Raw genomic sequence first — 27,591 nt, 5'->3', positions numbered from 1 at the left:
ATGTTCGGGTGGATCGAGTTCAGATGTTCTAGAAAGACATTCAAATTCTCCCTACCGTGAGGCCAAACAACGAAGGTATCGTCAACGTATCTATAGAAACTGGCGGGTTTTAAAGGCGCCGACTCCAATGCACGTTCCTCGAAGTCTTCCATAAACAAATTTGCGATCACAGGAGACAACGGACTACCCATCGCAACTCCATCTGTCTGCTCGTAATACTGGTCATTAAATAAAAAGTAAGTGGATGTCAACACATGCCTAAAGAGATTAGTTAAATCAGCACCAAACCTGGCTTCAATTAACCGCAACGAATCAGACAGAGGAACACGAGTGAAGAGAGAGACCACATCGAAACTAACTAAAATATCAGAGTCATTCAGCCTCAGTCCCTCCAAACGACGTAAAAAATCAGCTGAGTTCCTGATATGATGTTCACACCGTCCTACTTGTGGACTCAACAGAGATGCAAGATGCTTGGAAACACGATATGTCGGGGCGCCGATGTTACTCTTGCATCTCTGTTGAGTCCACAAGTAGGACGGTGTGAACATCATATCAGGAACTCAGCTGATTTTTTACGTCGTTTGGAGGGACTGAGGCTGAATGACTCTGATATTTTAGTGAGTTTCGATGTGGTCTCTCTCTTCACTCATGTTCCTCTGTCTGATTCGTTGCGGTTAATTGAAGCCAGGTTTGGTGCTGATTTAACTAATCTCTTTAGGCATGTGTTGACATCCACTTACTTTTTATTTAATGACCAGTATTACGAGCAGACAGATGGAGTTGCGATGGGTAGTCCGTTGTCTCCTGTGGTCGCAAATTTGTTTATGGAAGACTTCGAGGAACGTGCATTGGAGTCGGCGCCTTTAAAACCCGCCTGTTTCTATAGATACGTTGACGATACCTTCGTTGTTTGGCCTCACGGTAGGGAGAATTTGAATGTCTTTCTAGAACATCTGAACTCGATCCACCCGAACATTCGTTTTACAATGGAGGTGGAAAAGGATGGTTGCCTTCCCTTTCTCGACGTGTTGGTTAGGAGGAAGGATGATGGATCATTGGGACATGCAGTCTACAGGAAACGTACTCACACCGACTTGTACTTACAAGCTAATAGTTGTCACCATTCGGCTCAGCGTGAAGGGGTACTTCGTACCTTGGTACACAGGGCACATATCGTTTCTGACGCTGAGACTTTGCCAGCTGAGCTGTCCCATCTTGAAGTTACATTTCGTCAAAATGGTTACAGTGATAGACAGATTGAACGTGCGTTGCGCTATCGACCAACTGTACATCAGGTGATTGATGATAATTCTGAGTCAACACCTAAGTCTACTGCCTTCTTGCCTTACGTAGGAAACACGTCCAATAAGATCGGTCGTATTTTACGGAAATACGATGTGAAATGTGTTTTCCGACCTCCATCTAAAATTAGAGCACTTTTGAGTTCCGTTAAGGATGATCTTGGACTGCGTAAGGCGGGTGTATATCGTGTCCCTTGTAGCTGCGGCATGGCATATATTGGTCAAACTATCAGGACCGTGGAGGACAGATGTACTGAGCATAAACGGCACACACGATTACAGCAGCCAAATAGATCTGCTATTGCCGAACATTGCTTGGATACTGGTCACTCCATGTTATATAATAACACCGAGATATTGGCATGCACGTCCAGCTATTGGGACAGTGTGATTCGGGAGGCAGTTGAGATTAAATTAGCGAGCAACCTTGTTAACAGGGATGGAGGTTTCTGTTTAAACTCTGTTTGGAATCCGGCTCTCTCCCTTGTCAAGAAACAGAGGGACAGACTCAATGCTACCTCACCTGCGAATTCATAGTCTCACTATCGATAGCTCTGACTTTGGCCATCTTTGGTGGCACTAGTGTTCAGTGTGTGTGTGTTATCTTTCCTGCTTGGGTCCGAGAACCGAGGTATTAAATTTGCATGTACGTCGCCTGTCCGTTGCAGTTTGCCTTGAAAATGGCGGGGTGTTCTCCCGCCGAAATATCGGCGGTCGCTGAAAGTGTTACCTTGCTGAATTCCCGGAAGTTATTTGAAAGTTGTATACGCCAGGAGAAACTCAGGTCTCATCACATATCAAGTTACCCAATTTTATGCCATGTAAACCTAGTTCTACATCTACACTCTGCAGACCACTGCAGAGTGCATGGCAGAGGATACATCCCATTGTAGCTGTTACTAAGGTTTCTTCCCATTTCATTCATGTATGGAGTGCAGGAAGAATGATTGTTTAAATGCCTGTGCGTGCTATAATTACTCTAATCTTGCCCTCACAATGCCGGTGTGTGTGATACACAGAAACGGACTTCAGTCCACATCAAACCCACCAATCGCCAACAGTATCTACACTTCGACAGCTGCCAACCCTTCCACACCAAAAAATCCCTCACATACAGCCTGGCCACCTGTGGCAGATGCATCTGCAATGATGAAAACTCCCTTGCCCAGTATGCTGAAGGCCTCACAAAGGCCTTTGCAGTACACAAAGATCTCCCGAGCCATATCCCCACTCACACCTGCTCCTCACATCCATCCCAATAACCAATAACAGAGAAGCACCCCCTTTGTCACCTTATACTGCTCGGTATTGGAACGACTAAGCCACGTCCTTTGTCAGGGCTTTGATTATCTATCATCCTGCCCTGAAATGAGGGACATCCTACCCAAGATACTTGCATCCCCTCCTAAAATGGTGTTCTCCTGCCCACCCAACCTCCACAGCATCCTAGTCCATCCCTATGCCACTCCCATCCACAAACACATGCCACAGGGATCATACCCTCGTGGCAGAGCCAGATGCAAGACCTGCCCCATCCACTCACCCAGCAATATGTACTTCAGTCCCATCACAGGCTTATCCTATTCCACCTGGGCCACCTGTGACATCAGCCGTGTTGTATAGCAGCTCTGCTGCAACTACTGCACAGTGTTTCAAATTGATATTACAACCAACCAGCTGTCAACAAGAATGAATGGTCAGCGCCAAACTGTTGCCAAAAACAAGATGTACCACCCAGTGGCACAACGTGCAGTGGAGCACAACATGGAAGATTTAAATGGCTCCTGAGCTGTGCAGATGGGAGCTATCCTTACAGCACATCCTTCGCTCCTGTAACCTCCCTGGTCTAAACCTAAGGTAACTTGCTATGCCTCCCCCCACCCCCCCCACCACCCCCCACAGCTAGCTGTGTGCTGCTATCTTAGTTAGCCCACAGACGGCTCCCTACTGTACCACGAGCTGGTAGATGCTTCCCACCAACCCCTCCCTGCCTCCCGCATCTCTCCATACCTCACCGCGAACATTCTGGGAATTCCCTACCCCACACCACCCTACCCTAACCCACACCACACCACCCTACCCTACCCTACCCTACCCTACCCTACTGCACACCTCCCTAACCTACCTCACTCCACCCTGCACCCCCACCTCACCCCAGTACACTCACCTTGGGTGAGGGAAGAGCTGGCAGTACATTGAGCACATTGTAGGTAGACAGGCATGTGCGTGTGAGTGAAAATGTGTGATTGTGTACATGTTTTTCCTACAAGCTTGAAAAAGGAAGGTCATTCTGAAAGCTAGCAAAACTCTTTACCTTTTGTTTGTGTACTTATTGGCAACGCAGTGTTTTTGCTTTTCGGTGAGTCATTTCCTTTATTCCTAAACTACTCATAGATACCACATAATGTTTGAGCCCAGAATATATTCAAAGATTGTACAAGAAATTGATGTCAAGGATATTGAATGGTAGTTCCATGGATCAGTTCCGCTACTCTTGTTGTAAGTATATATGTGACCTGTGCTTTCTTCCAACTGTCCGCCCCCGGTAACTGAGTGGTCAGAACAACAGAATGTCAATCCTAAGGGCCCGGGTTCGATTCCCAGCTGGGTCAGAGATTTTCTCCGCTCAGAGACCGGGTGTTGTGTTGCCCTAATCATCATCATTTCATCTCCATCGCCGCACAAGTCACCAAAGTGGCATCAAATCGAAAGAGTTGCACCCAGCGAACGGTCTACCCATCAGGAGGCCCTAATCACACGACATTTACATTTACCAACTACTGAGCACAGTTCTTTGTTCGAGGGATCTGTGATGGAGCATAGTTACAAGGAAGGCAAACTCTGTCACAAATTTAAAAGGGAGTCTGGTAGGGATTCCAGCAGTCCCTGGAGCTTTGGTCAGTCTTAACTGTTTCAGCAGTTTCTCAACACTACTCACATTAATTCTTATTTCACTCATCTTTCCAGTGCCATGGTGATTAAATAGGGAAATTCTCCTGGGTTTTCCTTTGTACAGGAAAATTTGAAAACAGAGTCAAACCTTTCAGCTTTTGCTTTGCTACCCTCAGTTTCAGTTCCTTGGGTTTTGTGAAAAATCATTTGACAGTATTTGCTACAGTATAGTCATTGAAGGCTTCATGCATTGCTCTCTTGATAGCCAAAATCATTTCTCTTAACATATCTCTGTCTGTAGCCTTTTTCTTTGTTTTGTACCTATTTTGAGTAGTATCTGTTCCTTTAGAGGTTTCTTTACAGTGACTGTATACGATGGAGGATCCCTTCCATTATGAACTGTTCTGCTGGGTACACAACAATTAAGTGCACATATATGAAGATAGTAACTATTCCCGAAAGAATAGAAACCATTGATGACTGCGCAGCTTCTCTAGAATAAATGATAATTAATCGAAACCCTCAGCTGCCGACAGGTGTTGTTGATTTACCTCAATGAGGACAGCTGAAAATGTGTGCCACAATGGGGGCTCGAATCCGCGATCTCCTGCTTACATGGCAGACGCTCTATCCATCTGAGCCACCGAGAACACAGATGAATAGCGCGACTGCAGGGACTTATCCCTTGCACGCTTCCCGTGAGACCCACATTCGCAACTGTCCACAATCTACAATCGTAATGTTCCTAATAGGTATTTGCCCATCCACTCATTACTCGCACCCACTAAGGAGATGATTCCCGTAAGAGTTTGGGGAACCTGTGCACATTCGCACAGAACGATGGTAAATGGCCGGGTAGCCTTTAACTATATATGAAGATAGTAGCTGTTCCCGAAAGAACAGATACCATTGATGACCGTGCAACTTGTCTAGTATAAATGATAATTAATCGAAACCCTCAGCTGCCGACAGGTGTTGTTGATATCATTTCGATTAATTATCATTTATTCTAGAGAAGTTGCATGTACCAAGATAGTCGAACACATTAGTTTTGTCACATACATGAGTATGATAGGCAAAAAGAAAGAAACCACCATCATTGTCCATCATTTGATTGAGAATAGATATACATGACAGAGGATCAGTGGTGGCTACTCTGGATCAAAGAAAACACTGGATGAGATGAAAATCAACTATTAAATGCCATACAGAAACCAACTAAGGCTAACAATTCACCTGTGTGTCATTTCATCATCTTTGTGCAGCAGGAGTACCAACTTGTTAATGGAAGCAAATGTCTTCATTTGTTCATTACCTCTTGCTGGGATTGGCTGCTGCCTGTGGAACTTGGAGAATGATATGAGCAGTGGGAGTAATGGATGGGGCACTACTTGCATGTGACAGGTTGAGAATTTGAGTCAGACGGAAAGTTTGTCTCGATGGCCGAGGCTGTCAGGTAATTGTTCGAGAGAAGCAGAGCATCCAGATTAGTGCACTGGTCTGGCACAAATTTTCAACCTTCGCTATTGTTTTATTTCAATACCTGCAGATGGCCAAATGTCATGTAGTCGTGTAATTTATACAGCCACTGTGCCACCAGTGTTAGAACAGACACCACACATCTATATCTATTCTTGTGCATATATGTTTTGTGCTAATGAGGTCATGTGTGTCTCCCAGTACTCTTCAGTTTTACAGTTTCTAACATATGAAAATCAGTCCATCAGCTGCCGGCTGGTGTGGCCAAGCGGTTCTAGGTGCGTCAGTCTGGAACCGCGCGACCGCTACGGTCGCAGGTTCGAATCCTGCGTCGGGCATGGATATGTGTGTTGTCGTTAGGTTGGGTTTAAGTAGTTCTAAGTTCTAGGGGACTGATGACCTCAGATGTTAAGTCCCATAGTGCTCAGAGCCATTTTTCAGTCCATCAGCCCAGTGCAGTAGCACCTTTAATTTTCCAAAAACACACTCTTATGGACTCATTAGCTTTCCTTGACACATGGCGGCGGCAGCGGCGAGTTCCTTGTTGAGCATATGTGTCGTGAATTATCTTATGCTACTCGTTAAAATGACCATGGCCCCATTTGTCCGCTTTTAACTGCAGAATCTTTCTTTACAATTTACCAACAATAATTTGAAGATCACCTACTCCATCAGTCCAAAAAGTTATTGGAGTAATAAAAAAAAAAGAAATGCTGCAGGTGTTGTGCTGTCTTGCCCAGCCCCCCCAATTTGAGTATAACATGCAACATGCGCAGTGAAACTCAGAAAAGTCCCTCTCCATATTGTTTTCAACTCATGTGCTGCATTGACTTAAATGATGACTTTTATCATCAAAGTGTTCACCCTTCGTCTGAATTATTATTTTGAGAATTAAAAGGGGTCATTTGGTGCCAAATCGGGTGAATATGGGTGCTTATTGAGAACTGGCACTTCTTGTTTCTCCAGAAACCATGTGAGAAAGAGCATTGTCACGCAGCAAGAAGAAATCTCTCCTCATCCATTGTAGCAGATTAATACTCTGAATCCTCTTGCACAACTGATTGATGACACCCAGATAATACTGGGTCTTTACAGGGGTGCTAGTGGGAACAAATTCCCTGTGGGTAATGCTAGGAGCATCACGAACTGTGAGGAGCATAGGCTTCGCTTTCGATATTGTCATTTGCGTGTCCTTTTGTCTTGCACGGTGTATACACCCCGGCACAACTGGGAAATCTGGGAAAAACCCGGGAATTTTTTCATCTGGGAGAAAACTGGGAAAAACCTGGGAATCTTTTTCATCCGGGAAAAACCTGGGAATATTTCATTGTTTTAGTTTTCAGTTAAATTTTTGTAATTTTGACTGGTAAGAACTGATACTCTGACAAAGAATTTTACTATATCCCACCACTGTAGAACAATACTGCCGCCTTAAAACACAAACGAGACAAAAAAATTAAAATAAAATGTAAGCTGCATAGGAAATGTGCCATTTACAACAATGAAACACAGTGCACCCACAAGTGGCTGCCAACAGCGAAACATGTAGAGACTTCAGGATGAAGACTATGCAAGTCTTCATAACAAACTGCTTCTGATGGCCGTGACATCACAGCTGTTCACATCAGCTTCGTTTGACGAGTTGCTAGTGGGCTCTTGCGCGTGCGCTGTTGAGTCGCGTACGAGCAGTACCCTCTACCGCTTTTGCCTACTTGAAGTGTGACTGTTAGGAGTGTTAGCTGTATCGTCAGTACCGACAAGCAGCCAGATACTATGCGGAAAAATGTTTCTGGCACACCCGAGCTGCCAGATTTGCACGTGCGCAGAGAAGTCTGAGTTGTAGTGGGGAGGGGGAATAGTCTCCACTTTTAGTGATTTTGCTATTTACTCTTTATTTACAGCTTTCATTTTAAATGAAAACGAAATATAATTCTGTGGCCGGGAGCTATCAGGTGAATTAAAATAATTCACATAATTACGGAAAGCTAAAATATGTTATTAGTTTCAGTTTGCTGATTTTATTTTATTTCCATGTTTTTGGCAGTCAAGCATTAATCGCCTTGCAGAACAATGAAGTTATTTTTGTCGATCTGCTAAATAAATTTGCCTTTTATTAGTCTTTTTTGCAGAGGCAGTAAATTTATTTGAAACAAAGTGTTTCGTTCCACACCATTGGCTAGTTTCAACTATGTGCTAAATTTCAAATGCACATTACGCCATAATAAAGAACCAAACATGAGATAATACAGCGGTACTCAAAGATAATTTGCATCCCGAAAAGTTTATATCAGGTTGGGCCTACATCTTTAATGCTATGCAAAATCTGTAAATGCTATATACACACGGGCTTCCTACGTCATCGTAGTTGCGCATGGGCAGTAACACCTGTTTTCTGGCATTGTCAGATAATTGGTGAAATGAATTCTACCAGGTCACGGGAAAATATTGCGAATGGTGGTTTGAAAAGAGTTACTTCAAAGTAAATCTAATTTTATGCAAGACTGTCCTTTGAATTTCTTAAATCACAGAATGTTTGACTCTCATTTAAAGCTTAATATTATGAAGACCAGACATTTACGTCATTATTTAAAATTTTACTGGCACATTTGCGGGATGTATCTTAAAGTGTAACAAATGCAAAAAAGGCAAATACTATACGTGAAAGCTGAGCTTTTCTTATAGCTACACTATGTACATTAATTTAAACCATTAATTTTTCCTACTTGTGTGTTAATGCTTCATAACAGTGATGTTGCTATTGGCTGACTACATCTCGTGCCCTGTCCTCTGAACATCTGCTGTCATTGGCTGGCGAGATCATGTGATATGAGCTATGACTGGCATGCAAAAGCATTGCAATATTGATTTCACTAAAGTGCTGTGATTGCTGGAACTTCAATATATACTTTCGTAATACGAAAATAGGCAGTGTACATGTTGCTGCACATAGAAACTTGTCCCAAAATGTGCGTATGCGTTGTTGTTGTTGTTGTTGTTGTTGTGTGTGTGTGTGTGTGTGTGTGTGTGTGTGTGTGTGTGTGTGTGACCTAAACTATTCAAAGATTGATAAGTTTTACAGTTCGGAGGAAAAGTGTACTGTAACTTAAACAGGGAAAATGTGTATTTTCACCTGGGAGAAATAGTACTTTTAACCAGGAAATCTGTGATTTTTTTTCCCCCCTGTTCCTGTATACACCCCATCTTAGCAAACCATTCCAGAAAAGAATTGTCTGCATTTTTTATTTCAGTGAAGTCGCTGCAGGCATACACATGTTGTTTTTGATCAGAAGTTAAGGTATGCAAGGCAGACTTTGCACACACTTTTCTCCTTGGTGAAACATTCTGGAGAATGCCTTGAGCACTTCATTTAGAGATTTTCAATTCTTTATCTATAGCTGTGTGTGAGAGATGATGATGCTTGCTTTTCAAAAGACCACAAATGTTCTCAATGTTTCTGTTGGATGAACTTGAGGTGGGATGCCATATTCTCTTATCAGCCTCTAAAATGTTCAAACTAATCAAATACCCCGCACAACTTAAACAATTGACTTCGTAGACTCAGATGTCTCCATAGCCATTCTGCTGAGTACAACTTGAAATCAAATCACTGTTCATTGCTCCATCTGCTTGCTTCATTGCATTAGTGACACAACAGTGTTGACACATTAGGATTGCACTTCCACTACTCGACAATGCTTGCTCACAACTGGTTAGTCGAATGCACGTATGTTGCTTACAGTTGTTAATTCAAGTTGCCACCACAGTTGTTGCACTGACATTGCTTGTACACCAGAAATAAAATCTGTCTCGGACTTTTTGGATGAACAAGGGGACCACATGGCATTTGGATTTTTTTGGCACATGAAGTTCAGAACTATAAAACCAATATCCCAAAGAAATTCAATGCACCTCTCAAAAATTCTTGAGAAAATAGGCTTTGAAGTTTTCAGAGTGCCGTTAATACCCTGGAGCGAGGTCGTATTTTTGCCGAGCCGTGTGGCTGCATGGTTGAATGATTGACTGTCACGTGGATGGCTGATGTTTGATCCTGGATGTGTAAATTTTTAAACAGAGTTGCATGTTCTATCAGCATGTCTGTGAAATGTAAAATACACTAAGGTGAAAAAAGATCATTTAAATTTAAATAATCTTTATTAACAATCCTTTATAAAAAGTCCGTAATTAAGGATTTATAGTTTCAGTGAAAACTGGATTTTTGTGTGTGATGTGCAATTTGAAATAAGAACATGTGTGCACATTTTTCATAAAAATTGAATTGGGTGTGTTAATAAGTACATATTTTGTTTATTTTAAATGACATATGTATAAAATTGAATGGAAAAAAGTGAAAAATATAGTGACTGAAATGAGACTTGACTCAGGGATTAATAGTGTCGAGAGCTACCAATATTACCCCCCCCCCCTCCCCCCCCCCCCCCCCCCCCCCCCCACACACACACACACACACACACACACACACACACACACACAAATTCCACTTTTACCAACACAGTACCAGCCTATTACTGCTGGGTCTACACCCTAAACCAAATGATGACAGACTTTTTTTGAGTCTTCTCAGAAAGAATCCAAAGTTGACTTCTTCCTCTGGTTAGCAAGTGGCACTCTGCATTGTCACTGACGGCATACAACACGACTGGACCAGGACGCATGTTGTCACCTGCGGCTTCTCTACCTTTATCCCCTTGTGATCTAAATTATATGCATCACCCTACAAATTCTGTGAAGCAAATAGCAAATAAACATTGAGAGCGGGCAACAATTCACTATTAGATGAAAGATTAGTGGCGCATGGACACATTTAAATATCTGAAGATTGGTCTAGCTTTTAGTATTATCTCTGTTTCTAGATCTAGCATATGTATTCTCTCTCTCTCTCTCTCTCTCTCTCTCTCTCTCTCTGTGGTTCTTGAAACTTTGCGTAGTGTTTTATGAGGTAGGTTCCATCTTATTTTAAAGCATAAGGCAGTTAAAGTTTTTCAGCATGTCTGTGTTGCTCTGTGACAGAAATGGGACAAACATGTGACCAATTGTGTTGCTCTTCTTTTTGTATGCTAAATATTCCTTCTCAGTCCTGTTCAATATGAGTCCCAAATAGGGGTGGCAGTGGTTTATCAGAAATATCAATATTGTATAGAATTAATACTAATAAATTGATATTACGCTGTTGATATATCAATATTATCAGTACTTACCGTAAATATATTTCAACTTTCCTAATTTTGTGCTGGGTGTTGAAAATCTGTAATCTTCCTCCACTCTTCCTGTTAAATAATATTTATAAAACAGTCATTAATATTTATAGTGTGATGTTAAGATATGACACCTCAGTTTGTATATATGGTAAGAACTGATTTATTTTGTAATGAATTCATTTTGACTTCTTGGCAGTCTAGGTACTTTACATGCAGCTCACATAGTTGTTTTTCCCCGTTCTACATAAACTTAAACAACTTTAATTCCCAATTAATTTGAAACCCTGAAAGTGCTTAGCTCACCACTTTATCTGAATCAGTTTTTACCAAATTGTCTGAGAGTGAGCCTATTCTTGAACTGATGATTTTTTATTAGTGATAGACTTAGGCCAGTTATTTCTGTTTGCGGTGATCTTTCCTTAGTGAGTATGCACACGGTGAGCCTAGGGTGCCAAGCCATTGCAGCACATTTTCCTTGTCTGTGCTGAATTTTACTTTACTATGTCATTACTCTGACTTGCTCTGTAGGACAGATTTCCTGCTGACAGTCCAGCTCACTTGTAGGATGTCAATTCTGCCTTCTCCCATTTTTTCCTGTATTTCACTCTATTTTGGTTAATTTGTGTTCGGTCCCTGCAGCACAATTTGACCTGTGCCTCTTAAAACTTTTTACAGATTGTGTGGTTCATGCAGGGAAGGGTTGCTCAATAACAAGCATGAAAACCAGATAATGTGGGGGATCATCAGGTACTCATATGGTGGATGCCCCCGGACCATGCAGCAATCACATTAGTGTTGCCTGATCTGTCCCCTTGAGCATGCTGAGGTGGTGGTCCCTTTCGACTTGGCGGGCACTTGGGACTCCAGACACTGGCCATTGTGCCAGGTGGCCTTGTAAAGCTTCGTCACGATCATTTTGGTGTATTTGTTTTGATTAATTTTTTGTGCTTACTGGACTATCCACTCGGGTATGGGAGCTATGTCTTTCAAATATTAAAATTACCCAGTTGATAAATGGAAAATGTCACTTCGAAATAATAACAGTACAAGTAAAATAACTTAATTTTATCATCCCTTTAACACATAACGTACTTCCCTAACAATGTTTAAATTCATCCACTCCTCTGTTAACAGTGAAGATCATGTAGCATTAATTCTGAAGTAACCATTGTTCCATTGCATTTCCACTTTAATCAAACAGGTAATAAGTGATCATGGAAGCCTTTTCATGTACATTCTGCTGTCAGTATGTTTCTTCACTACAATTACTGATTCACAAATAAAACACTGTTTCAGTCATAAATCCCATAATCAATACTGTGTGCCTTTCCATGAAATAACTGAGTTACTGAAAGACTTTTCTTTTACAGTGTGACATAACACTTTCAACTCTTAATTATCTTTCTAACAGATTTTTCATACTATTTATTTGCAATGCAGCTGTGTGCAGCTGCTCTGTGCGAAAGCCTGACACTGTCTTCAAATGTTCCAGAAGGCAGGGATAAGTAAGGAATACAATATCAATATGTTGCAGTGTCAAAGATAGCAGTACTCCTTACATCTCCCCAGGAGAATTTTTTAAAAATGGGAAAAAAATCTTTCTTGAAACCCCCAAAAAAGTAAACAGAAATATCTTAGAAATTTTACCCAGCCACAAGGTCCCCACAGAAGACATTGCAAACAACACAGCAATGGCTCTCTCCTGAGTTGTTATACTGTAATACGATAAAAATCTTAAGCACACTTCACACTCACTTGTCCCTGCACTGAAATTTTACAATTCTTTATATTTGGATTAATGTATGTGACAAGTGGGCAGTCAACACACACACAAATGAAAATGGGTGTGTGTGTGTGTGTGTGTGTGGGGGGGGGGGGGGTAATAATAATAATAATAATAAGCCCCGTGGAGGCCCGGGAAAAGAATAGACCTCCGGTATGTTCTGCCAGTCGTAAAAGGCGACGAAAAGAACAAACCACTAATAGGGCTAACCCCCCTTTTAGTGTGATTAGTTGGTTCAGGACAGAACTAGAGAAGCCTCGGACAAGCGCCGTCATGGTCAGGGACGACACTTGAACCCTATGCCCGCCCACAATGGTAACAACACTGCTAGCCAACTGGAAAATGATTTAAATCCAAATAGAGGTGTTTTGCAGGATATGCTTCCTGTGACCACCCTAGAAGGAAAACAAAGACAGAGGATGAGATGGTCAGATGAAGTTAATCGACACCTCATATTCTGTTATTACCAAGCAACAAACCAAGGAACCAACACAACTGAATACCAATCACAAGTATACACAACATTTATTACCAGATACCCAGAATTAAAATTTTTAACAGAACGACGACTAGCTGATCAGATCTGTGTAATAATAAAAAATAACAGGATACCCCAGTCTGAATTAGAAAACATCAAACAAGAAGTACAACAGATACTGGAACAAAATAATGTGCAATCAGAAGAAGAAGAAGAAAATACAGTAATGGACTCAAACATCCCAGAGCAAACAAACAAAGAACAACACGCATCAATTAAACAATCAGAGGAAAACGAAATCTTAAGACAGCCACCAGAACGAGCACAAATAGAACACGAAGTGACACACATGTTAGATATAGAAGAGAAAAATTTCAGCTGACATATATAGAATACAAAGACACAAATACAGACATTAGACCATTCTTGCATAGACCGCCAAATAACCCACAAGTTGAAACAACGATAAAAACTATCAACACAATCATACACAACAAAATAAATGAAAACACAACTATGGAAGAGTTACAACTACTTGTTTATATAGGAGCACTCACTACACTAAATATACACACTAGGCAGAGATCAGAACCAACCAACACACAAAAACCCCACAAAACCAGCATGGCAACACAGGCTACAGATCAGAATAGAAAAACTGAGAAGAGACATCGGACAGCTATCACAATTTATAAGAAATGAAATGTCAGAGGGGAAAAAAAAAAAACGAAAAAGGTTAGGTAAAATCTCACAACAAGAAGCGATAGAGCAATTAGATGAAAAGAAGCAGAAATTACAAGCATTGGCCAAATGACTTAGAAGATACAAAAAAAGTGAAAATAGAAGGAAACAAAACCAAACATTCAACACAAACCAAAAGAGATTTTACCAGACAATAGATAACACACACATTAAAATAGACAATCCACCAAACATAACAGACATGTAACACTTCTGGAGCAACATACAGTCAAACCCGATACAACATAAAAGGCATGCACGGTGGATACGAGCAGAAACAGACACATACAAGATGATACCACAAATGCCTGAAGTGATAATTTTGCAACATGATGTCACCCAAGCAATTAATTCTACTCACAATTGGAAAGCCCCTGGAAAAGATAAAATAGCAAATTTCTGGCTAAAGAAGTTCACCTCAACACATTCACATCTAACTAAATTATTTAACAGTTACATTGCAGACCCATACACATTCCCTGATTCACTTACACATGGAATATGATGTGTTGGTAAATGTGCCAACACCTTGTAGATAGAGGAGGCCGAAATCTAACGCAGACGGGCGTGAATTCTGGAACAGGATATGTAGTGAATGGTATGCAAGAAAAGTATGCAGCTCCTCGAATACTTAACTTTTAATTATCCTTGTGGTACATCGCTCTTGATAATACAAATAAGACTATCAATATAATGGAAGGAAACATTCCACATGGGAAAAATTATATATAAAAACAAAGATGAGGTGACTTACCGAACAAAAGCGCTGGCAGGTCGATAGACACACAAACAAACACAAACATACACACAAAATTCAAGCTTTCGCAACAAACTGTTGCCTCATCAGGAAAGAGGGAAGGAGAGGGGAAGACGAAAGGAAGTGGGTTTTAAAGGAGAGGGTAAGGAGTCATTCCAATCCCGGGAGCGGAAAGACTTACCTTAGGGGGAAAGAAGGACCTGTCCTTCTTTCCCCCTAAGGTAAGTCTTTCCGCTCCCGGGATTGGAATGACTCCTTACCCTCTCCTTTAAAACCCACTTCCTTTCGTCTTCCCCTCTCCTTCCCTCTTTCCTGATGAGGCAACAGTTTGTTGCGAAAGCTTGAATTTTGTGTGTATGTTTGTGTTTGTTTGTGTGTCTATCGACCTGCCAGCGCTTTTGTTCGGTAAGTCACCTCATCTTTGTTTTTATATACAAATAAGACTATCTTCAGATACGGTTAATGGCGCCTTGCTAGGTCGTAGCCATGGACTTAGCTGAAGGCTATTCTAACTGTCTCTCGGCAAATGAGAGAAAGGCTTCGTCAGTGTAGTCGCTAGCAAAGTCGTCGTACAACTGGGGCGAGTGCTAGTCCGTATCTCGAGACCTGCCTTGTGGTGGCGCTCGGTCTGCGATCACACAGTGGCGACACGCGCGGGTCCGACATGTACTAAATGGACCGCGGCCGATTTAAGCTACCACCTAGCAAGTGTGGTGTCTGGCGGTGACACCACAGAATAACTTACCTGAAACCTAAAGATCAACCAGACACAGCAAACCCAGCTAAATATCGCCCCATAACATGCCTACCAACGATATACAAAATAGTAACTTCAGTCATTACACAGAAATTAATGACACATACAACACAGAACAAAATTATAAATGAAGAACAAAAAAGCTGTTGCAAAGGAGCACGAGGGTGTAAAGAGCAACTGATAATAGATGTAGAGGTGGCATATCAAGCTAAAACTAAACAAAGGTCGCTACACTGCTCATACATTGATTACCAAAAAGCTTTTGATAGTGTACCCCACTCATGGTTACTACAAATATTGGAAATATACAAAGTAGATCCTAAATTGATACAGTTCCTAAACATAGTAATGAAAAATTGGAAAACCACACTTAATATCCAAACAAATTCAAATAATATCACATCACAGCCAATACATATTAAGCGTGGAATATACCAAGGAGACTCATTAAGTCCTTTCTGGTTCTGTCTTGCTCTGAACCCACTATCCAACATGCTAAATAATACAAATTATGGATACAATATTACTGGAACATACCCACACAAAATCACACATTTGCTATACATGGATGATCTAAAACTACTGGCAGCAACAAATCAACAACTCAACCAATTACTAAAGATAACAGAAGTATTCAGCAATGATATAAATATGGCTTTTGAAACAGACAAATGTAAAAAAAATAGCATAGTCAAGAGAAAACACACTAAACAAGAAGATTACATATTGGATAACCACAGCGACTGCATAGAAGCGATGGAAAAAACAGATGCCTATAAATATCTAGGATACAGACAAAAAACAGGAATGGATAATACAAATATTAAAGAAGAACTAAAAGAAAAATATAGACAAAGACTAACAAAAATACTGAAAACAGAATTGACAGCAAGAAACAAGACAAAAGCTTTAAGTACTTATGCTATACCAATATTGACCTACTTATTTGGAGTAGTGAAATGGAGTAACACAGACCTAGAAGCACTCAATACACTTACACGATCACAATGCCACAAATATAGAATACATCACATACATTCAGCAACAGAAAGATTCACATTAAGCAGAAAGGAAGGAGGAAGGGGATTTATCGACATAAAAAACCTACATTATGGACAGGTAGACAATTTAAGAAAATTCTTTCTAGAACGAGCAGAAACTAGCAAAATACACAAAGCAATCACTCATATAAATACATCGGCTACACCACTGCAATTTCATAACCTCTTCTACAACTCTCTAGATCACATAACATCAACAGATACGAAGAAAGTAAATTGGAAAAAGAAAACACTACATGGCAAGCACCCGTATCATCTAACACAGCCACACATCGATCAAGACGCATCCAACACATGGCTAAGAAAAGGCAATATATACAGTGAGACGGAAGGATTCATGATTGCAATACAGGATCAAACAATAAACACCAGGTATTACAGCAAGCATATTATTAAAGATCCCAATACCACAACAGATAAATGCAGACTTTGCAAACAACAAATAGAAACAGTAGATCACATCACAAGTCGATGTACAATACTAGCAAATACAGAATACCCCAGAAGACATGACAATGTAGCAAAAATAATACATCAACAGCTTGCCTTACAACATAAACTTATAAAACAACACGTTCCCACATACAAGTATGCACCGCAAAATGTACTGGAGAATGAGGAATGCAAATTATACTGGAACAGAACCATTATAACAGATAAAACAACACCACATAACAAACCTGACATCATACTCACCAATAAAAAAAAGAAATTAACACAACTAATCGAAATATCCATACCCAATACAACAAATATACAAAAGAAAACAGGAGAAAAAATTGAAAAATACATCCAACTGGCTGAGGAAGTCAAGGACATGTGGCATCAGGATAAAGTTGACATTATACCAATTATACTATCAACTACAGGAGTCATACCACACAATATCCACCAGTACATCAATGCAATACAGCTACATCCAAACTTGTATATACAACTACCGAAATCCGTAATTATTGATACTTGTTCAATCACCCGAAAGTTCCTAAATGCAATATAACACATACCGTACAGTTAAAAGGAAGTCACGCTTGATCAAGGTCCGCGTCACTTTCAATTTTTGACCAGACATAACGTCTGAGAAAAGAAAGAAATAATAATAATAATTCCTGTGCAAATTGATTTAGCCTCCGTGGTTTACCACTTATCCTAATCGTAATTTTGCTCAATAAACAGGGTCATATTTACAATGATAAGAACTTATTCACAAATATCATAGGTTGTGCAAAAAATAAGAGTACCGTACAATATTGTCAGTTCTCAAAGAATTCAAAACTTTGTATACCCTTCTTTTTTCCTAGCTCAGCATCACTGAGAAGTCTTTGACTCTAATTATGCATTACTTTTCACTTCCTTTAGTCATATTTTACTAATCTCAGCAATTATGATATCTCAACTGTCCTTACCTTGATCAGTGGAAGCAAAAGGAATATTGTTATACCTTTGTCGTGTTTACCTAAATGTAAGCCGACCTTGAATGCAGGCTACACTCCAGAAACGAGAATCAAAGGAAAAAGAAATTACCCTAGTTTCAAGCCAAACTTATGAATCAAATATGGCTCATCATATAATGGATAACGTATAAAGTGGCCCCCACCTCTTAGGGATTTGCGGGGATTAGTACGTGTTTGTAATAATTCATATAGAATTAAATGCAGCCTGTTGGGCTACTGTTACATCGCAAAAACTGACAACAGTGAGTATTCACAATATCTATCAAAATATTTCAACTGGAAGTAGGGCAGCTGGGGCCACTGAGACTTTTATAGACTGTACCACAGCATGTGTTAGTTGTTAGTTTTTGCGTATCACATGAATGTCATCTGAAGTTTTTTTTTTTTTTTTTTTCTTCAAATGAAATAGTGTTTTCATCCAAGAAAGTTACATTTTGGCCTGACAGAGTATCACATTTGATTGAAAGGATATAAACTGAGTGAAGACCAGTCCACGTATTCAGGACACTGAATTGTATCATCTCTTGTAGTGGTTAGACAGCGTACTTTATTAGATTACTTTTTAACATTGTAAACAGTATAATTTGTCTACACACAATCATTTCCAACACAAATGATCCACGCAAAGTGTGAACTGTAAGTATTGTCATCACTGCAGAAAATCTTTCTCCTGCAGTGTCTCCTATGCCTGTCAGTGTTGTTTGGCAAACAAGTTAGGATGTGACTGTGTAGAATACAGGTGGCTGTAATTACAAACTACATGCAGGGGGTTTGTGAAGGGTGACATCACAGGCGAGTCTTACTGGACTGCATACCTGAAAACAGTGGAATTTCTTGTTACATCGTAAATATTGGCAGTATTGAGAAATGTCTTGACGTACTAAGTTGGTGCATAAGTTAGTGGGCATTTTTATTTTGCATTTTAGTGTTCCTGTTGTTGTGAGTTTGTTTAGAGTCATTTTTTATTTGTAGTTCACTGTTGCTATTTTGAGTTACATATTGTCATTCTGTCATTTGGAGGTAGTGAATGGAGCTGTGGACACTAGAAAATTAAGTGCCAGGTGGAAAATTCAGAACATTTCTGAAATGTTCTTGTGTCCGAGTTCAAGAGAGGGGTGATGGCAGCAGAGGCTGTATCTGGGGATAATGCCATTTGGGGATAATGCCATTGGACAGAGCACAGCAAGAAAATGGTTTTCTCATTTTAAGGAGTATCTTTTTGACATTAGTGACTCTCCCCGTTCAGGAAGACCTGTGGGGTTTGATGAAGGTCATTTAAATGCATTAATCCAGAAAAATCCACATGAGTGTATATGAGAACTGGCAAATGTGATGAACTGTGATCATGCCACCAATGTGCAAGATTCGCACGCAATGGGGAATGTTTAGAAATTGGGTTTATGGGCACCAAATGCTATAAGCCAAAATCAAAAATAAGCAGTTGGCCATATGTGCATTGTGAACAACACTGACCATTCCTATCCTACACCATTACTGGTGACGAGAAATGGTGTCTTTATGTTAACGTAATGAAAAGAAAGGAAGCACCAGTTGCATGAAGTGATGCTGCTGCATTCTGCTAGACCAACAAAAAACACTGGACAGGAGTTGGGTTGGGAAGTCATTCGGCACCCACCTTACTCACATAATCTTCCACCATCAGATTTTCATCTTTTCTACTCTTTATTGAAAACAGCCTTCAAAGAGCTTCTTTTCAGGTGAAAATGCACTCCAAACATGGCTCAATGAGTTCATCTCAAAACTACATGATTTATAGTCACAGATCCAAAACGTTACCCAATGTTGGCAAACAGTTGTAAATAGTGAAGGAAAATATGTCATTGATGACTAAAGTCTTTGTTGTGTATATTGAACTTATGGGAAAATGCAACAAACTTGTGCACCAACCCAGTTCATTGACATGTGCAGACAGCTTCTGAATGGAGCTGGAACTGTCAAAATGTAAAACTTTATTTATCATGCTTGCCAACTTCTGCACGTTTCTGCAGTTTTGATGGTGTGTGTGTGTGTGTGTGTGTGTGTGTGGGCGCGTGCGCTCGCATGTGTTTGTAAGTCGTGTTTTTACTGGTATAAATATATGAAAAACTGCTAATTTCAAAGGTGAGCAATATTAAATTTGAATTTCCCACTTGATAAAAAAATAATTAACTTAAGTACTCGAAACACTAACAAAATGGCTTCTGTGGCAAAGTAACTATGTACAGCAGCTTCTAGCAACATTTTTTGGAACTTTCTTAGGTTTTGCCCCTGAGTCTAAGCCACAGACACATTTTGGACCATGAAAATCATAAAGTCAGAATCAAACAGTAGAAAATCCAGAATGGAATGTAACAATATTATGAAAGGGAAGTTGCTACTCACCATATAGCAGAGTAGCAGAGATGCCGAGTCGCAGATAGGCACAACAAAAAGATTGTCACAAATAAAGTTTTCGGCCATTAAGACCTTCGCCAACAATAGTTGAAAAAAAAAAAAAAACACACACACACACACACACACACACACACACACACACACACACACACACACACGACTGCAGTCTCAGGCAACTGAAAAAAGGTCCGCTTGCATTTGGGTTAATACGATAACTGCTGCTCAGTGTGTTGAAGAATTCAAAGAAATGCAAGCTTTCATTAAGCAGGAATTCAATTAGTTACCAGCTGGCTACCTAATGGCATTTTACAACTGATCATCCTATAGATCATCATTTCTCATGATCAGATTGGGAAACAAAAAATAATTTATACATCTATGGAAAACAATATGACCTCAGAAACTTTTTTGGTCCTGTCTTCCTCAGTTGCGTGTAATATTATGGTATATTGATAATTTTTACTTATGGACCGTCGAACAGCAACTGAATAAAACACAATTTTAGTGTCATAAGCGTTTCGCCTTTATTTCTACAAGGCATCATCAGTGGCAGGTTGCGTGGAGAATTTCTTACATATTAAGCTCCTGTTGCATTTTTGGTGTTGTTGTTCTTCTTATGAATGCCAATTTGCGGTTTTTTCCCCACATACCACAGCACTATGAACTGAATGCTTGTATCAATGTGTTTTATTCATCTATCTTGACATAAAGAGTCAAATAAAAATTGTATGTGTGTGGGTAATGTCTGGCAGGCAACGAATCTGTTATTTACAGTTGAAATAATGTTTTTAACACAAAGAAATACAAGGTGATGATTGTCAGCTGAAACTAAACACTTGCGTGCACACACACAAATACTTGACACTATACTTTTGTGCACAACAATTTAGGCTCTGTGCTTACTCACTGACAGATGAACATAGCAGCTGACTTTGACATTTCTGCTCCTGTGGAGGATGCCAGGCAACTGCTGTGTGCTTCAGTTATTTCATAACAGCCGGCAGCATGTTGGTGGCGAGATTTAAACAGAGCAACTGCGCAGTCCCTCCATGCAGCATTGGCTCCATGGAGGCACAGCTGGTGGCGACTACCAGAGTGAGTGCCCTCCTGGGCCGGCACATCCCCCACCTTCTAGAATGCAGATGAGGCGAGGTGCGGTGGTAATGATGACTCCATCACCGGAACCCCCATTCCATGATGTCTGAACACAATTATTAAATAAATCACTGTTCATAAACATTTGACAGTTCTTCTTTTCATAAGTGCCAGTCAGGATTCTTGTGGCTGTATAGTGCACAACACATCGTGCCGACCTCTTCATCTTCCTCTTTCTTCTTCACTTCCATCGCATAATATTTATGTTTTTGTAAGTGATCGGCCTATTCTGCTTTGCGTCATTCTGCGGAATAGTTTCTCCTTTTATTTCTTCCTCTGTTTCTGTCCACCTGTTGCAGAGCCATAATTATCACACGTCTTTGCAGTGGTAATCGCACCTTCTCTTATTCCTTTTACTTGTATTTTCTCTCGACTTCATTGCTTCTTGTCTATTCTGTTTTGTGTGGGTCTTCTTCGCATCTATCTACAGTACCAGTTATTGCACCAGTTAGATGAACACAAATTTTGAGCAGTAGGCGTTGTCATCCTGCATACAGTGTTGTTCTCTTTATACTGAACTTCAAAATACTGAGTTTTTTCAAAAAGTCTGTATACATTTTGTCATATCTCTGGTAATATGGATGGTCGCAAATAAAATTTAAACTCTCATCTTTTGTTCTTTTAGACCAATATGTATTTAAGAACATCTCAATCTCTTTATATGACGAAATTTCCTTTTCTTGCTCCCCAAACAACATGTATTCAAGTTTCTTCTCTTGATCTAACAAACTCTGACATTTCTCTTTTAAATACTGTGTTTGTTTTGTAACAGTCTGCCCCAGTTCCTTTGTGGTGACAATCTTCCTACCCTCTGCTTGAATATTCTATTTCGAAATACATTCTTCATCTACTGACAATACATCTGAATCTGCACTGAGAATGTGTATAACCAGTAAGGTCTGTGCATCATCTGCTTGATCCTTCTGTTTCAGATTACATTCTTCATAGACTGACAATGCAATACTATCACAGTCTGTGCTTGTACTAGTCATTTCTTCACCTAAGATTGCAGTACCTGCCATTCTGCATGACGTGTGAAGTTTAGAACTAGGTATTTCAATTAACAAGTCAGCGACTGAAGTTGCTTCTAATTGTGACTCCACTGGTAATGAACAGGTGCTTTTTGCGTTTCATGGCATACGAGGTGTGTCCAAAAAATTCCGGAACATTCGTAATTTCTCGCGAATGGTATGTTGGAGCAAAATGCATATGGCATCGCTGCATATGCCTGTGTTTAATGTGTAACTGCCGGAAGTTTCATTGTTGTATGTCTGTTAGTTATTGTTCAGTGCTGTATTCAGTGGAACGTTGTATCGCACAGTTTGTGAATTTCGAGATGGCAGAGTTAGAGTTTGTCTCTACTAAATGAATGCTTTTTGTTGGAGGCTATTGAAATCTTACTAGGTGAACTCTTTTCTCTTAGCAAATTACAAAGTGATCCCATCTTAATTAAGAGTCAGATCCTATTCTTTCCTGGCTGTAAACAACTTGTAAATATCTTGGTGATGTATCTGTTACCAACACAATCCCCATAACAACCTGAACGTGGTACAGTGATTAATTTTTCACCAGGACCCAACACTGTGCATGAACGAAGAACTACACACATACTCAGGGAGGTGGGGGATCCACTTTCTACATTGTGTGTGTCAAGGCCCGCCAGGCAACAAACTGGACATCGGCATGGCACATTCATCCTCATTTTTGAAAGAGATTTATTTCCAGAAAAAGGTCAAAATTGTGTTACTGCTGCAGTGTGAAGTCATATTTCTCACTCCTGTTTTGGTGTTTTACATGCTACTGCTTCAGGTATATGTCTTCCTGGTGTATATATGACCAGTTTTGTGGAGACTTTGGCTGGCCACTTCTGGCAAAAATTTATCAGGGGCACTACCACCTATCTGGGTAAATTTCCAGAAAGACATCCTCCCCAATTTCTGAAATGTGCTGACCAACTGAAGGAATGCAAAATCCAGGAACTGGAGGTCAGATTGCCTCCGCTGTTTTGAAGCTCAGAAGAAATGTAATTTGTATCCAGTTTGAGTGATATTGATCTTTGCCACTATTGTGGGCAGGTCAACAACAGTATGTGGTGTATTTGCTCCCTTGCACAGCATCAACTGATGGTTGTACAAATTAACTTTCCCATGGACTCGATAGGCCCTCCTCTCTCTAGGTTCCTGCATCACCACCTTTGGGAACCACTCACCGCACCTGGCTGGGGAAGCAGCGTCCTCCTGTGGCAAATACTGGTGACAGAGCTCCATCTCAAGAACCATCTTCCTGGAACTCTGCAGATCAGAGTGTCGACACCGGCCAGTAGCTGGAATAGCCATGGACTGAGAGTGCCAGGGCTGCCTGCTCTTATTTCATTCCGACACCTACAGTGGATAAGCTCTCTCAAGAAAAAAAGGTTGTGAAAGGGGAGAAGGAGGAGAAGAAGAAATCTCAGGAGAAAGTGACTCTGAACAGATTTTCGTATGTTTTCCACCCCCACTGGTGACATACAGTAATCCTGTGACTTGAACTTTCCTCCTGGGTGGTTCACACATAACCAAGACACCCTCAGCTTGATGATCCAGTGGAACAGCAATGGATATTAAGGGCACCTGCTGGAACGAAAACTACTAATTTCCTCTTGTACTAAGATTTGTGTTGTTCTCAGAGAAACCCGTAGTGGTACCATAGTTTCCTCCCTCTTTGATTATTTCATAGAAATGACAGATAAATCTTTGATCTTTTAAAGCAAATGAAGCATTGTACTTCATTGCAATGTCACTTCATAAAAATATTTCCAGACTAGGGATTGACGCCGTTCTGCAATACAACGGATGTTTGGCGACGACAGCGAGAAACTACTGTATAGACCAGGTGGGGGCAAGTCTTGCACACTGTTCATACTGCCTACCTTAAGCTATGACACACACCAACAGGGACATTATTGTGTTGATAATGCAGTACAAATTCTTATGCCGTGTTTGTTGCTTGTTTCTGCCAGCATTGTTTTCTATAATAATGCAATATTTCAAACCAATACAAATTTTATGTGTAAAAATTACTTCTTTTTGAAAAAGGTATATTTTAAAATGAAAAATTTTAGCACTGCTGCTATAGTTAGTAGATATTTCAGGTTTTTTACTCAGTTATTAGTAAAAAATAAAATGTACCTCTTATAACTGAGCTCAAACAAATACCAAAAAATACCGTTCATTCAGAATTCAAATATCAGTATCGGTTTTAACCATTCAGTTTTTTCCCCATCCCTAATTCCAGCTATGATTCGTTGATATTGTAGTAAGAGAACCTTGCATTTTTGGGTTTTGTTGAGTGCACAGTTTTAAATTTGTTTTATAAACATTTAAAGCAAGTGCTAGTCTTTGCACCCCTGTGAAAAATTACAGTAAAGTTCATCGGCTATGTATAATTTTGCAAAGTCATTCCTCCTTTCAGGTATTTCACATCTCTTATGTCACTTTAGATTACATTTTTTGTGTCTTTTTAAAGCAAGCATTCATTAAAATATTGCACATTTGTTGTTATCATCAAGACTTCTCATTTCTTTTTCTCAAAAAATATGATAAGACATCCTAGATTTGCTCAATTTTGAAACAGTAGTGCTGTAACTGTTATGTAGAATTTCTGCAGGAGGTTGTAACCTGTATGTGAAACTTTGAGAGCAATAGTAATATGTCCACACACGTGTCTAATGTGTAATTGTAAGTTGTCACAAACTTGTAGAAGAATAAACATTTTTGATTACAGGTGCGACCAATACTGTCGGAAGATGATTACCGTTGGTCATTTGTCCCCACATCACAAGGCTCCCACAGAAATACATCTCAGGCAATGAAGAGCCAAGCACAAGGCACTGCAGAAGGTGGAACGTTCACTCCGCCACCAGGTCGCTGGTATTATGTCAGTGACTCTAGAGTGAGAGAAGTTGAAGAAGAGGTTGTGATGCGCAGTCAGGCATACATGTTGTTTTATGAGCGCATATGGTAGCAGGTGAAGACTGTGTGTGTGTGTGTGAGTTCTTCAGTGGTGTGCAAGGTGATGGCATTTATTTGCCAGCGTGTATCAATTATTTTGTTGGAAGATATTTATTTGTTATAATGATTTAGTTCTATGAATGTAAGATTACAACACCCGAAAAGAAATATTCCTACATTTTTGAACAGAACTATTTTAATTCCTCCACATGTAGTAAACTGTGAAGTAACCCTTCTGAACTGTGTGTGTGTGTGTGTGTGTGTGTGTGTGTGTGTGTGTATCTGTATCTTTTACACTGTTTTCTTGCATATTCTTCTGAGGATTTTGTTATGAAATTTTCTGAAGCATAGTAGCCATTAAGGTTTGATGTGTAGAAATGCTTTGTTGGTGGTATATTCGTGTTGCTCAGAACGATGATCCTTTCAATTTGAGTGAATGTTGCATGATCAGTGTCAGTTTGATTCATTAGTACCTACCTTATAAGGAAATCTGTCCATGTTTGCCAAAACAGTTGAGGTTTCATCCATAAGAAAGTTCCTTCATGTCGTGCTGGCATTTCAGTTGTTGTTAATGTTGCTGTTGTGATGTGTTTTGCTACATAACTATTTTTTGTGTGTACAGGAAAATCTCTGTGGTAGTTGACATTATTTTTGAGTCAGAAATATTGGTGTAATTGTTGTGTAGCTCTGGGCAAGTAGTTAGTGTTTTGACTGAGGCCATCTGTCTTCTTACCTTTATGTAATGGACAAATGATACATTGTTCTGTTATGTTTGAGAACACTTCTTTTTTGTGTTGTTTGGTTTTATATCACTTCTCAAAAATGAAGTGTTAGCTGATATGGCATTTTTCTATCGATATTTATTTATATTCCTCTTGCTGTGTGCTACTGAGTTATGCTGTGTGCAGAGAGCTGTGTGATAAGAAAGTCATTAATTATTACAGCTAAGAACAAAAATGCGAAACTGAATGTAGATAAGAGGAGAATTATACAAAATTATGTGTTTGTGAAAGTTCAGTTATTTAAACAGTGTTAATGAGAAATTTCTAAGAAAACATCTCGAGGGAAGGTATTCATTTATTGAACTTGATTATAAATTCTGTAGGTGTTTAAAGGGGTGAAGTAATGAAGTAATGCCTTGTTAAAGGTACAAAGCAATTTAGCAGTTTGAATATAAATTGCAGTTATTTTGTCATTTCATGGTAATACATTAGTTCGATGATTTTTAACAATGATATGAGGAACTGAAGGTACCTGACCAACTCTGAAGAGGAGGATTTTGTATTGAGAGTGAAATTGTGAAAACCAGACTTTTATGTGATAACTTACGTAAACTATTTGACACGATACAGTGAATGAGAAATTATTGGTGTTTTATACTGTATGCAAAGTGGCATGTCATTCGTTTCATATGGAAATATGGGGATGATGTAGATTCACGAGAGAATGTGTCACTATATAAAATTTGTTTGCGACACTCCAAGTTAATGATGTTAGCATGGTGGCATGTTGTTAAATGTAAAATCTAAATTTCACTGTCTGTGTTTGTATGCACAATCTCTATGTACTATGCCTAAACAAGTACTGCAGATCTGAATGGATATGTGTGACATAACACTATTATGATTGTAGTAATCACATCTCCCTACAAATGACCAATGGTGCATTATTGTTCGTATGAAAAGGACCAGCACCTTTGTAGAAACTGGAAGACATGTGACTTTACAGTGGCACGCTGCTTAATGTTAAATTGGTCCAAGGGGTTGCTGTTTGATATATATATTTGACTCTCCCTCTCCCCCCTCCCCCTCTACCTCCCTCTCCCCCCTCCCCCTCTACCTCCCTCTCCCCCCTCCCCCTCTACCTCCCTCTCTCCCCTCCCCCTCTACCTCCCTCTCTCCCCTCTCCCTCTACCCCCCTCCCCCTACCTCCCCCCTCCCCTTCCCCCCTCTCCCCTTCCCCCCTCTCCCCTTCCCCCCTCTCCCCTTCCCCCCTCTCCCTACCCCTCTCCCCTCCCCCCTCTCCTCTCCCCCTCTCCCCTCCCCCTCTCCCCTCCCCCTATCCCCACCACCTCTCCCCTCCCCCTCTCCCCTCCCCTCCCCCTCTCCCCTCCCCTATCCCCACCACCTCT

At 40.2% G+C, this 27,591-nt stretch overlaps 1 protein-coding gene across 5 annotated transcripts in view; it reads left to right on the top strand.

Annotated features, from left to right (window-relative positions):
• The window catches only part of LOC124588936 (ubiquitin carboxyl-terminal hydrolase 45), a 146,478-nt gene extending 119,135 nt beyond the window's left edge, over positions 1-27,343 (top strand). For 4 of the 5 annotated variants that reach the window (XM_047131510.1, XM_047131513.1, XM_047131508.1 and 1 more), the window contains exon 15: positions 25,234-27,343. In XM_047131510.1, the coding sequence (XP_046987466.1) occupies positions 25,234-25,473 (240 nt within the window). In that variant the 3' untranslated portion in view covers positions 25,474-27,343. The remainder of the gene's footprint in view (positions 1-25,233) is intronic. The other variant, XM_047131512.1, reaches the window with a different exon arrangement.
• The last annotated feature ends 248 nt before the right edge of the window (positions 27,344-27,591 follow it).

The sequence above is a fragment of the Schistocerca americana genome, chromosome 2 (genome assembly GCF_021461395.2).
Source record: "Schistocerca americana isolate TAMUIC-IGC-003095 chromosome 2, iqSchAmer2.1, whole genome shotgun sequence".
Classification (NCBI taxonomy): domain Eukaryota; kingdom Metazoa; phylum Arthropoda; class Insecta; order Orthoptera; family Acrididae; genus Schistocerca; species Schistocerca americana.
The sequence above is the reverse complement of the archived record's forward strand: the minus strand, read 5'-3'. Positions and strand labels throughout refer to the sequence as shown.